Here is a 12989-nt window from a genome sequence, read left to right on the forward strand (position 1 = left end):
TTGTTTTATCACTAGCAACTGAGCAATAAAGGTTTTCACATACAATCTCAGTTCCCCAAGCCTGTGTCACATCGAAGCTACAGGTGAAAAGATAATTGCAGTTCTGAGGGGATGTGAATCGCAGGATGACAAGCCCTTACCTGGGGGTCTGACTGCCTCCCTCCCTGTCACAGGGGCAGCTTGCCATGACCAGAACCATGAACCCACTATCCGGGCAATGGGAGGATGTCGAGAGAGTAGTTTCTCTTTCAGCCTGAGGGCAAGAATCTGCAAGAAACAGGTGCTTTGGGGAGTCTGGGTTCCTGACCATACAAGAGAAAGAAAGTGTTCTGACTCAAAGTAATCCAGGGCCGAAGCAACACGGGAAGGAGGAATACTTTTAAAAATTCAATGGAGCTATTAAAGAGAGATTAGGTGCTACACCAGATGTCAGTCCCCAACGCCTCCTAATGTATCTTAGTGTAATTCTTTTTGGAAAATATTTATTTGGCTGTGCCGGATCTTACTTGTGGAATATGGGATCTAATTCCTTGATGAGGGATCAAACCTAGGCCTTCAACCCCAACCTCCCCCACCCACCACCCACATTGGGAAGGAGGGATCTTAGTCACTGGGCCACCAAGGAAGTCACAGTGTAATTTTTGTGACAGTGATTTTTACTGTTGAATCCAAGCCACATGAAACCTGATGTTTAATGTAACTAGTGACTGGAATTGCATGGACAGATCTGAAATCATGGAGTACCTTACAGAAAACATGCATTTTTACGGTTACTATACGTGTGCCAATAGCAGCTCCATGATTAATAAAAAGAAATTAAAACTATGGGTTTGATCTGTCTTTAATAGAAACAGTGGATACAGTTCACAATTTTCTGCTTAGTCGATCAGTCGTGTCGGGCTCTTTGCAACGCCACGTATTGTAGCTCGCCAGGCTCCTCTGTCCATGGAAGTCTCCAGGCAAGAATACTGTCTCATTCTTCATTCAGTTCAGTTCAGACACTCAGTCATGTCCGACTCATTACAACCCCATGGACTGCAGCACGCCAGGCCTCTCTGTCCATCACCAACTCCCAAAGTCTATTTAAACTCATGTCCATTGAGTTGTGATGCCATCCAACCATTTCATCCTCTGTTGTCCCATCTCCTCCCACCCTCAATCTTTCCCAGCATCTGGGTCTTCTCAAATAAATCAGTTCTTTCCATCATGGGGTCAAAGTATTGGAGTTTCAACTTCAACATCAGTCCTTCCAATATTTAGGGCTGATTTCCTTTAGGATGGACTGGTTGAATCTCTTTGTAGTACAACGGACTCTCAAGAGTCCTCCAACACCACAGTTCAAAAACATCAATTCTTCAGGGCTCAGCTTTCTTCATAGTCCAACTCGCACATCCATACATGAATACTGGATAAACCATAGTCGTGACTAGACATAGCTTTGTTGGCAAAGTAATGTCTCTGTTTTTTAATATACTGTCTAGGTTGGTCATAACTATTCTTCCCAGGAGTAAGCATCTTTTAATTTCATGGCTGCAGTCACATCTGCACTGACTTTGCAGCCCCCCCAAATAAATCCTGCCACTGTTCCCACTCTTTTCCCATCTATTTGCCATGAAGTGATGGGACCAGATGCCATGATCTTAGTTTTCTGAAGGCTGGGCTTTAAGCCAAATTTTTGACTCTCTTCTTTCAGTTTCATCAAGAAGCTCTTTAGTTCTTCTTCGTTTTTTGCCATAAGGGTGGTGTCATCTGCATAGCTGAGGTTATTTTATTTCTCCCATCAATGTTGATTCCAGCTTGTACTTCTCCCAGCCCAGCATTTCTCAGTATGTACTCTGCATATAAGTTCAATAATCAGGGTGACAACATACACACCTGACGTACTCCTTCCCCTATTTGGAACCAGTCTGTTGTTCCCTGTGGAGCTCTAACTGTTGCTTCCTGACCTCTATACAGATTTGTCCAGAGGCAGGTCAGGTGATCTGGTATTCCCATCTTTCTAAGAATTTTCCACAGTTTCTTGTGAAGGTTACTGTTGGTTGTGGGTTAACACTTCATTCATTACAACCAACTGAAACACTAAAAACCATTAACTTCTACTAATAGCCTTGTGTGAATTTCACACATAGTTGACATAAAACCTTTAATAATCCATGATATGATCCATGATTAAATACATATCAAAAGTACAGAGAAAGATATTCTTTTTTCTGATTTTTACGGTGTACAAACAAAGCCTAGGAAACAATTAGTAAACATGATACACAGTACTTGTCTGCCTTTTCCAGGAAGGGTTTCCAATACATTTCTAGGTTATCCCAGAAGCTGTCTTTATTGCAACACTGTCAAGTAATATTCATGACTTGTGCTGAAATTATAAAGGTACATCAGTATTGTAGTGAACTGTGATGGTGTTCCTCTTTCAAATCAATTGGTAGACCTATTGAAAATTTATAACCAACTTCTGCCTTCCTTTAATACTTGAAGACATTCCATGATCACTTACATCATGGCAACCTCCCGATATTTAACATCAATGACAAACACCTCCATTTAGATGTTCATTGTCTACTTTACATTGTGGTATCCTTCATCTTCTAATGGAGGATAGATAGAAATGGTTGCAACACAATATGAAAAGGCTAATCTTTCAACCATAAACCATCCAAAACCCATGTTTGCATACACACTATAGAAGCGAAGCATAGTATGGATTATTTGAGCGTTGAATTACATTCACTTCTAATAATCTCAAATCACGTCATTATAAACAAGCATACATTGCTAAGAATTCTAACTTTCGTACCATCAATCCACATCTACGATTCATGCTGATATATCCATTTTCTGTGAGTTTTCACCATGGAGTACTCCCTACAGTAGTTCTCCTTCAGAGAAACTTCGGAAAAGAGGATTGATGAAATACTTTCTAATAAGCAGTCTCTTATGTTTCTTTACATTTGAATTTTGATTAAATATTTTCTACATATTTGTTACATCATTTTCATAGGTTTCTTGTATAAACTCCCAAGTTTTCTGATGCATGCTTATGACAAACCTTTCATCACTTCTTCCATTACCGGTGTGTGTTCTCAGCTGTTTAGTGAGATGACCCCTATGACTAAAGCCTTTGCCACAATCTTCATGCTTTTAAGGATTCTCTCCAGTATGCACTCGCAGATGTGCAATAAGATTGACGTTCTGATGAAAGGCTTTGCCATTTTGTACATTTATAAGGTTTCTCTCCACTATGAACTCGTAGATGATTAGTCAGAACTGAATTGTGATTAAAGGCTTTGCCACATTCTATACACTTATACGGTCTCTCTCCAGTATGAACTCGCAGATGTGTTGTAAGATTGAATTTTTGATTAAAGGCTTTGCCACATTCTGTACATTTATAAGGTTTCTCTCCAGTATGAACTCGCAGATGTTTAGTGTGTTTTGATTTGTCATTAAAGCCTTTGCCACATTCTATACACTTATACGGTCTCTCCCCAGTATGAATTCGCTGATATCCAGTAAGAGCAGAACTGTTTATGAAGGTCTTCCCACATTCTGGACACTTATAACGCTTCTCCCCCATATGAATTCGGTGATGTTTACTAAGATATGAACTCGCAATAAAGGCTTCCCCACATTCTGAACATTTACAACATTTCTCTCCAGTGTGAGTAAGCTGATGTTTAGTAAGAAGTGAGTGATGGACAAATGTTTTGTCACATTCTGTACATTTGAAAGATGTCTTTCCTGCATGAATTTTCCTACGTCTACTTAGATTGGATGAGGTACTAAAGAATTTCCTATGTATCTTACATTGGTGTCCTTTCTGTGAATTTTGAATAGTTTGCTCTTGTACAAGTTCTGAAGACTGATTAGAAGCTTTACCATATTCACTACAATTATAAGTCTTCTCTCCGGTGTGAATACTCTTTAGAGAAAGAACTGACATCTGATAAGAGATATTTCTGCATTCATTACTTTTAGAATCCCTGTGTGAAGATTCAGATCCCTGATGTTTCATAAGGTATGAGTCTCCGTCAACCTTATACCCAGTTTGATTGCTTGAATACCTTCTCAATCCACCATAAATACCCTTATAATTACTGGGGCTGGAACCCTTACTTAAGGCCTGACTAATTTTATTACACGTAGAAAGCTGTTCCGTATTAGTTATATCATGACATACATTGAACAATGGCGGTTGGACTACATCTCTTCCAATATCATCAACTCTATACATTGTGCAATGGAGAGGAAATATCTTTTGATGGAAGAATAATGACTTCCTGCTCACAGATCCCTCAAATTGAGTATATGGTGAGTTTTGTCCCTCATTTTTAAATTTCAGGTGTTCAGACATGCTTGAACCTATGTTTAAATGAAGGCTACGTTCAGAATTGTTTGAATGAGTATTTGCAGTAGAGACTAAATCACCTTCAAAATATACCACGTTTCCTTTCAGAGAACATGTATGTTTCTCAAGGTGAGGTGAATCTTCTCTTAAAAACTTACATTTCTCAGCAGATATTGAAGACTGAAATTGGTTTTTTCCACACTTTGACTCATGTTGCTCATTTCTTTTTGCACTAATGTTTGCCTTATGCATCACTGTTTCAATTTCTTTATGTCCATAAAAACATGTTTGTCTTTCATATGCCCTCGTATATTCCCAGTGTTTTATTAAATTGAAATTTCTGAGGTGAAATCTTTCATATATTCCTAGGTTTGCTTTTGGATACAAATCTTTTATCCTTGGCTTCTGTGGCATCAAATCACAGGTGTCTTGTGGAGACACACCTGAAAGATAGCAAATAATAAGTGATTTTACCTGCTCTTCCCAGGGAATATCCTTAAAGATTTAGAGAAAACTGATGAAACTTTCATTAGTTCAAAAATGAAATAGAGAAGGGAGGATAAACATGCCAGAGGATTAGGAGGACATGGACTTCTCTCTCCACAAAGGCATCAAGAATACATCAGAAATGGAACACTTCTCACAGAGCCCAGCTAGACACTAGCAGAGGCCCTTGGAAATCTACAAGGACAGTTACATTCCTGCTGATCCAGGTAGGACAAGAGAAAGAAGAAGGAAGAGGAGAGGACGTGGGATGGGGCCTGCAGCCCTGGGGGGACATGAAAGTGAGGAGCAGTCTGCACATCCAGGGAAGCCTCTCGTGGGGAGCTCAGTTTGGACAGGAGGAGAGCCTCATTCTCTGTGGGAGAGAACATGGCAACCCGCATGTGGCAGCAGGACAGGGTGAGACCTGCACACGGGGGCCTGACCCCAGCCCTGCCCACCCAGCCTGAGAGGCACGCCCACCGCTGCAGACAAGGGCTGGGTGCTGGAATGTGGGGTTCGGACAGCAGACCCAGGTAGAGGTCTGCGGTTGGCAGTGAGGAGACATCCTGAGGGGACGGGAGTGAGGGAGGGCTCTGTAAACGGGATGCTTGTGGAGGAAGCCTGAACCACCACAGAGCAGAGCACAAATCTCTGGACCAATCTCTGCACCAAGGTGTAGGCACCAGAAGGATGACTAACGAGGTGCCTGTAGCCTTCAAAACAGAGACTACAAGCAGAAAACTGGACAAAATGAGATGGCAAAGGAATGTGTGACAGAGGGAGAAGCAGGCTAAGAACCTACAGGAAGCACTAAATGAAGAGGAGACAGGCAATCTAAGGATTACTTCTCGCTTTAAGTCATCTGAAGTGGAGACACCAAACATTTTCACAAATCCTAGCTGCCTAATAATTCTTTAGTCCACTTCTTGTCCAACATGTTTCCAAGAATGTTCTATTAGATGCTTCAATCTAAAAATAATAAATGATATTGACAGAGAACTATTCATAAAGTGAAGGACACTTTATGGAAGAAAGGACACTTTGTTATAGGAAAATATCTGAAGAAGCTCATTACACATAAGAGAAACTTAATAATTTCTTGAGAAATTAAATGAGAGACTTTGAAAATATGCTTGAAACACTGGGAATTCTACTCATTGCTCTGTGGAGACCTAAATGGGAAGGAAATCAATAGAATGGGAAAGACTAGAGATCTCTTCGAGAAAATTAAAGATACCAGAGTAATATTTCATGCAGAGATGGGCACAATAAAGGATAGAAATGGTATGGGCATTACAGAAGCAGAAGATGTTAACAAAAGGTGTCAGGAATATGTGGAAGACCGACACAAAATATCTTAATAACCATGATAACCAGGATGGCATGATCACTCACCTAGACACAGACATCCTGGAGTCTGAAATCAAGTGGGTCTAAAGAAGCATCATTACCAGCAGAGCTAGTGGACATGATGGAATTCCAGCTGAGCTATCTGAATCATAAAGATGATGCTGTGAAAGTGCTGCACTCAATATGCCAGCAAATTTGGAAAACTCAGTAGTGGCCACAGGACTGGGAAACATCAGTTTTCATTCTAATCTCAAAGAAAGGCAATGTCAAAAAATGTTAAAAAGATCACAAAATTGCACTGATGTCACACACTAGCAAAGGCAGGCTCAAAATTCTCCAAGTAAGGCTTCAACAGAATGTGAACTGAGAAATGCCAGATGGTCAAGCTGTATTTAGGAACGGTAGAGAAACTGGTGATCAAATAGCCAATATCCCTTGGATCACTGAAAAAGCAATAGAGTTCCAGAAAAACATCTGCTTTGGTTTTATTGACTATGCCAATGCCTTTTACTGTGTGGATCACAACAAACTGGAAAATTCTGAAAGAGATGGCGTTGCCAGACCACCTTACCTGCCTCCTGACAAATCGCTATGCAGGTCAAGAAAAGACAGTTAGAACCAGACATGGAACAACGGACTCGTTCCAAATTGGGAAAGGAGTATGTCACGACTGTATACTGTCACTCTGCTTATTTAACTTATAGGCAGAGCACATGATGCATGAGCCCTGGGTGATCCCAGGGTTGGGGAGATTCCCTGGAGAAGGGAAAGGCTACCCACTCCAGGATTCTGGCCTAGAGAATTCCATGGACGGCATAGTCTGTGGGGTCGCAAAGAATCGGACATGACTGAGCACCGTTCACTTTCACTTTTCATCATGCTAAATGGTGGACTGGAAGAAGCACAAGCTGGAATCAAGATACAGGGAAAATATCAACAACGTCAGATATACAGATGACACCATGCTCATGGCAGAAATCAACGAGAAACTGAGGAGTCTCCTGATGAAACTGAAAGAGGAGAGTGAAAAGCTACCTTCAAACTCAACATTCAAAAAACCAAGATCATGGCATCCAGTCCCATCACTTCATGGAAAATAGTTGGGAAAACAATGGAAACACTGACAGACTTTATTTTTCGGGGCTCCAAAATAACTGCAGATGTTGACTTCAGCCATGAAATTAAAAGATACTTGCTCCATGTGAGAGATTCATTTTCTGGGTAGGTTGATAAGTCTAGGGATCCCCAAGGAGAGAGAGGTCTGGAATACTCAAGGAGGAAGAAAGGACAAACTTTTTACTTTCTTTCCTCTATATTCCTTAGGATTATGTAACAATAATATATTCTGCCTGAGCACAGTCTCTGCATTAAACCTTCTGGCTAATTCTGATCTTAAAATTTAAATTATGAAATAGGTCTGGTGAGGCCTTTACAAGCTCCAGACATTCTTTGGATTCATTGGAAAGTATGTAACTCCATTGCTAACACTAGCAACGGGGTATTCTCACTGCCCCCTTCTGATGTCTATGTCAGAAGCTTTCTCTATCTCCTTTATACTTTAATAAAACTTTATTACACAAAAGCTCTGAGCGATCCGGCCTCATCTCTGGCCCCGGATTGAATTTTTCTTCTCCAGAGGCCAAGAACCCTGGCGCCTTTGCATGATTCAGCAACAGCCTTTCACTTGGGAGTAAAAGTATGAGCAACCTAGACAGCATATTAAAAAGCAGAGACGTTACTTTGCTGAAAAAATGTCTGTCTAGTCAAAGCTATGGTTTTTCCACTAGTCATATATGGATGTGAGAGTTGGACCATAAAGAGAGCTGAGTCCCAAAAACCTCATGCTTTTGAACTGAGGTGTTGGAAAAGACTCTGAGTCCCTTGGACTGCAAGGAGATCACACCACTACATCCCAAAGGAAATCAGTCCTGAGTATTCATTGGAAGGACTGATGCTGGAGCTGAGGCTCCGATAATTTGGCCACCTCAGGCAAAGAACTGACTCACCAGAAAAGACCCTGATGCTGGGGGAAATTGAGAGCAGGAGGAGAAGGGAACAACAGAGGATGAGATTGCTGTATGCATCACGGACTTGATGGACATGAGTTTGGCCAGGCTCCAGGTATTGGCGATGGAGAGAGAAGCCTGGTGTGCTGCATCAATGGGGTTGCAAAGAATGGGACACGACTGAGAGACTGAATGAACTGGCTGATCGGTATAATTGATTCTTCTTGGTGTACAGTAGTACAAAATTATAAAGCAGCTGTATTCCAATTAGAACTTTTTAAAAAGATTTCTTTATATAATCTAGAAATTCTTATAATTGGAATCAACCGTTAAGAATATGGGTGGAAAATGTGTTAAGCTTTTATGCCAATTTATTTTAAAATTTGATGAGGTAATTGAGTATATTAACATACTTAGTATTTTAGAATGGGGCCAAATGCACTTAAGATATTTTATATGAAATCATATAAGGAAAAGAGAAACTTTGAAGTAAACCTTTGATTTTCAGCAGGTTTTGCTTTCTGCCGTGAAAAATTACTTGAATTTGAAATTTATTTAGAAGGTCCTATATCTAGCTCCCAGTGGATAGGAAGTTATAAATCAGAAAACAAAAACCTGTCCCTAGTATTCCTAGGAGTTTAGCAGTTTGTCTACGACTTCACTCACACATTTTTGTCTAGAGGTAGAAACTTTAAAAGGACCGTCATACAGTTACTCATAAATGGCACAGTTTTCCTAGGATCCCCAAGAAATGGAAGAGCAACCAATGAATGCAGTTTGTGACAAGCCAAGAGGAGACTTTTAGCTCACACTGTGACGGAAAAAAGGAATCACTGGAGATCAATTCATGAATGATTTCAGAGACAGAATGGGGCAGGTGATCCATTTCTTTGACAGTAGCAGAAATAAACCTAGGTTTTCCCAAATCATTTCCAGTGAGGCACATCTTCCTAAACCATGTGACAAAGGCTGACTTCCTCACTGCTCCTTGGACCTCTCATCTGACTCATCATCTCCATCCACTCACACCTACCTGGGTGTATGGCTGCTGTCTCCACTCTCCTTGTACTCCTGGGATTGTTCAGTTGCTCCAGAAAGGTGACCGGATTCCGCCCAGAGACTACAAGTCCTGTTCATCAGAGAAAGGAATGTTTGTGTTCTTAGAGATTCATCCGTGCCCAATCCTATATGTATTCAGGTGAGACGAGAATGCATGGGAGAATGTTAATACAGCCTAGAAAATGATTTCCCCAAATACTTTATTCAAAGCACCTCTAGAATACTAATAAATACATAACAATCAAATCCTGAGATTTTGGTCACCTGCTGCTAAGGCAAAAGTAAGTGTGTAAATGTGAAATTAACAGAGCGTGCAACTATTTAATCCCACAGAACGTATACAATTACCACTCACCTAGAACGAAGCAGGCAGAGTACATCAGGGAAGACAAAGCTGACCAGCATAGCAAACCATCATGAAGCCTTCCTGTCTAAATTCACAGACACTCACTTCGCCCTAGAGAGCAGAGATCTGAAACCACTGTGGGAAGCAGACAATTTCAGAAGACATTCTAGAAATGAAGGAACCAAAACCTCGTTGGTAGGTAAGCGATTCTGGAAGGAAGTTCTCCTCACCCAAGGAGGCCAGGTTCTTGTAGTTCTCTAACATCACCTCCCTGTACAAGTCCCGCTGACCGAGGTCCAGGCATTCCCACTCCTCTTGAGTGAAGTCTATGGCCACATCCCGGAACGTCAGCCGTCCCTGGAATACAAAGTACAGATGCCATGGAGCCGTGGGAAGACTTCTTTATGTGACCCAAGATGGAAACAGCAAGTTCAGAGACCTGGTTTTCCTTTACGAAAGTGCCTGCTATTACACAAGAATATAATTTTTACACAGTAGTATCTTCACCATATTTTTAACCCCAGAAAAAGAGGATGACATATGACCCATAAACTACTACAGAAAATATTATGACTAGGAAGAAGAATTATAAAATAATCAAGAATTATAAAATAAATATTGGCATACTTATTTTTGACTGTTGTACTCATGTGACACAGGATAAATTGTCTATTCAAAAAAAAAAAAAACAAAAAAACCTGGAAATATTTTTAAAAAACACATTCCAATCCAAACATTCTGGAGTGGGACCAATGTGCCACATTTTTAACAAGCTTATTTCAACTACTAATGCTGAAAATTCTGCTCCATGAATGACCAATTTGAAGAGCTATTAGGTAGAATAGTAAGGAAAGAATTCATCCTTAACTTTGAACTTTAAGTGTTCTACAGATTTTACAGGTCTCATAGTAGTAACCTTGGTAGCAAGAATAATTTTAACTATTTAGTATCTACTATATATGCAGGTCAGGAAGCAACCGTTAGAACTGGACATGGAACAACAGACTGGTTCCAAATAGGAAAAGGACTACAATATATAGTCAAGGCTGTATATTGTCACCCTGTATATTTAACTTATATGCAGAATACATCATGAGAAATGCTGGGCTGGGAGAAGCACAAGCTGGAATCAAGATTGCTGGGAGAAATAAAACAACCTCGGATATGCAGATGACACCACCCTTATGGCAGAAAGTGAAGAGGATCTAAAAAGCCTCTTGATGAAAGTGAAAGAGGAGAGTGAAAAAGTTGGCTTAAAGCTCAACATTCAGAAAACTAAGATCATGGCATCTGGTCCCATTACTTCATGGGAAATAGATGGGGAGACAGTGGAAACAGTGTCAGACTATTTTTTTCGGCTCCAAAATCACTGCAGATGGTGATCGAAGTCATGAAATTAAAAGATGCTTACTCCTTGGAAGGAAAGTTATGACCACCCTAGATAGCATATTAAAAAGCAGAGACATTACTTTGCCAACAAAGGTTGTCTGGTCAAGGCTATGGTTTTTCCAGTGGTCATGTATGGATGTGACACTTGGACTGTGAAGAAAGCTGAGCGCCGAAAAATGAATGCTTTTGAACTGTGGTGTTGGAGAAGACGCGTGAGAGTCCCTTGGACTGCAAGGAGATCCAACCAGTCCATCCTAAAGGAAATCAGTCCTGGGTGTTCATTGGAAGGAGTGATGCTGAAGCTGAAACTCCAACACTTTGGCCACCTCATTCGAAGAGTTGACTCACTGGAAAAGACCCTGATGCTGGGAGGGATTGGGGGCAGGAGGAGAAGGGGACGACAGAGGATAAGAAGCTGGATGTCATCACCAACTCCCGATGGACCTGAGTTTGAATAAACTCCGGGAGTTGGTGATGGACAGGGAGGCCTGGAGTGCTGGGATTCAAGGTGTTGCAAAGAGTCAGACTCCACTGAGCGACTTAACTGAACTATCTTTCTGGCAGTTTTTCAGAGTCTTCAATGTGCAAGAGAAATAATTTAAAATCAATAATGTTGCCCTTGCACCCTTTAGAAGATATTTTAACAAACAATTTTTAAAATGGCAGAGCTGAAATTTTACATTAGTTTATGGACTCTAGACTGTCATAAAACACAGCCAAATATAAAGAGACAACTCTACTGAAAGTTTACAGAAATTTCTGTATTCCTACATAGTACTAAAAGCAAGAAATTGTTAGTCACCCAGTCATGCCCTATTCTTTGAAACCTCAAGGACTGCAGCTTATCAGGCTCTTCAGTCCAAGGGAATCTCCAGGCAAGAATACTGGAATGGGTGGTCATTCCCTTCTCCAGGGAACCTTTTAGAAGACAGGAAAAAAAAAAGAAAGAACTTCATAGCATGGGAATCTCACAGAAGCACAGGAGCCAATGAACATCTGAGTTCATGGTGTAAGAAGTACATGGGAAAATGTATTACCACTGCCAGGTATTTTGACAACATTATGAAAAGCATGATCTCAATCTACTATGAAAAATATTCACTTTATGCTCTTCCACTGCATATATTGCTCCCAAGATCTGTAACCTAATAGCATACGTCATAGTAAGTTTTTCTTCTTGAAGCAGGAGAATCTCTGGTACTTTTTTGATTTCTGAAAATTTTTTGAGAAATTCTGGACCACTGAGTTCATTCTATTTATAAGGGCATTTTTTTACTCCTGTTCTACAGAACTGAATTGCATCTCCACCTAAACTCATCAGGGCATTTCCCTACTTCCCTGGGACCCCAACACGAACTACATTCCAATGGGAATCTCAGATACCAGTGAATTCCCGTGTTCATTTCTCACAAAGGGAAGTCATTAATTCTTCTTGAGAATTCATCATGCTGTACAGAAAGCCAGAATAGAATGAAGAAAAGGCTGTGGGACACAAGGGAGAAGCAGCCTAAGAGCCGGGCTTCACCGTTATAAGAAATAAAGGAAAAAAGACGTTGACAACAACAAACCCCCCAAGGGAGAAAAATTAGAATCGGAGAGTAAAGGTGTGCAGCTTCTCAGCCCAGCCCTTTCAGGAGGAAAAGCAGACACAGCCCCCGACCCAGGACAGGACGTTCACCTGAGAAGCTGCCATTTCCTCCTCTTCTTCCTCCTGCTCTGCATCTTCTTTGGGCATATTATGTCCCAAACTCGCATACATGCTGAGAAAATACCTTTAAAAGCATCCACACAGCTCTTTCACCTTCAGCTGCTGCCGTGAAAAAGAAGAGAACGTCTTCTTTCTCTCTCCCTTTTCTGAGCTCTTTTCTGGCTTCCTTGGTCCCAGAGCTGTAGTGGGTAATCAAGATTAAGCTGATATGCTAATCACCTCCTGGGTTTGGTGCTCACTTTCCCCAGAATCTTTCCAGACCACCCGGAGAGTTCTCTTTCTTTTCGC

The 12989-nt window shown here is 40.9% G+C and overlaps 1 protein-coding gene across 1 annotated transcript; it reads right to left on the minus strand.

Annotated features, from left to right (window-relative positions):
* Nucleotides 1-3142: 3142 nt before the first annotated feature.
* LOC122692858 (putative zinc finger protein 56) lies at nucleotides 3143-12752 on the minus strand. Its single transcript, XM_043900671.1, has 3 exons — nucleotides 12672-12752; nucleotides 9835-9961; nucleotides 3143-3642 (listed from the first exon to the last, which is right to left on the minus strand). Exons 1-3 carry the CDS (start codon nucleotides 12750-12752, stop codon nucleotides 3143-3145), a joined length of 708 nt encoding a protein of 235 aa, XP_043756606.1.
* Nucleotides 12753-12989: the final 237 nt, after the last annotated feature.

This window comes from Cervus elaphus, chromosome 4, assembly GCF_910594005.1.
Source record: "Cervus elaphus chromosome 4, mCerEla1.1, whole genome shotgun sequence".
In the NCBI taxonomy this organism is placed as follows: Eukaryota; Metazoa; Chordata; class Mammalia; order Artiodactyla; family Cervidae; genus Cervus; species Cervus elaphus.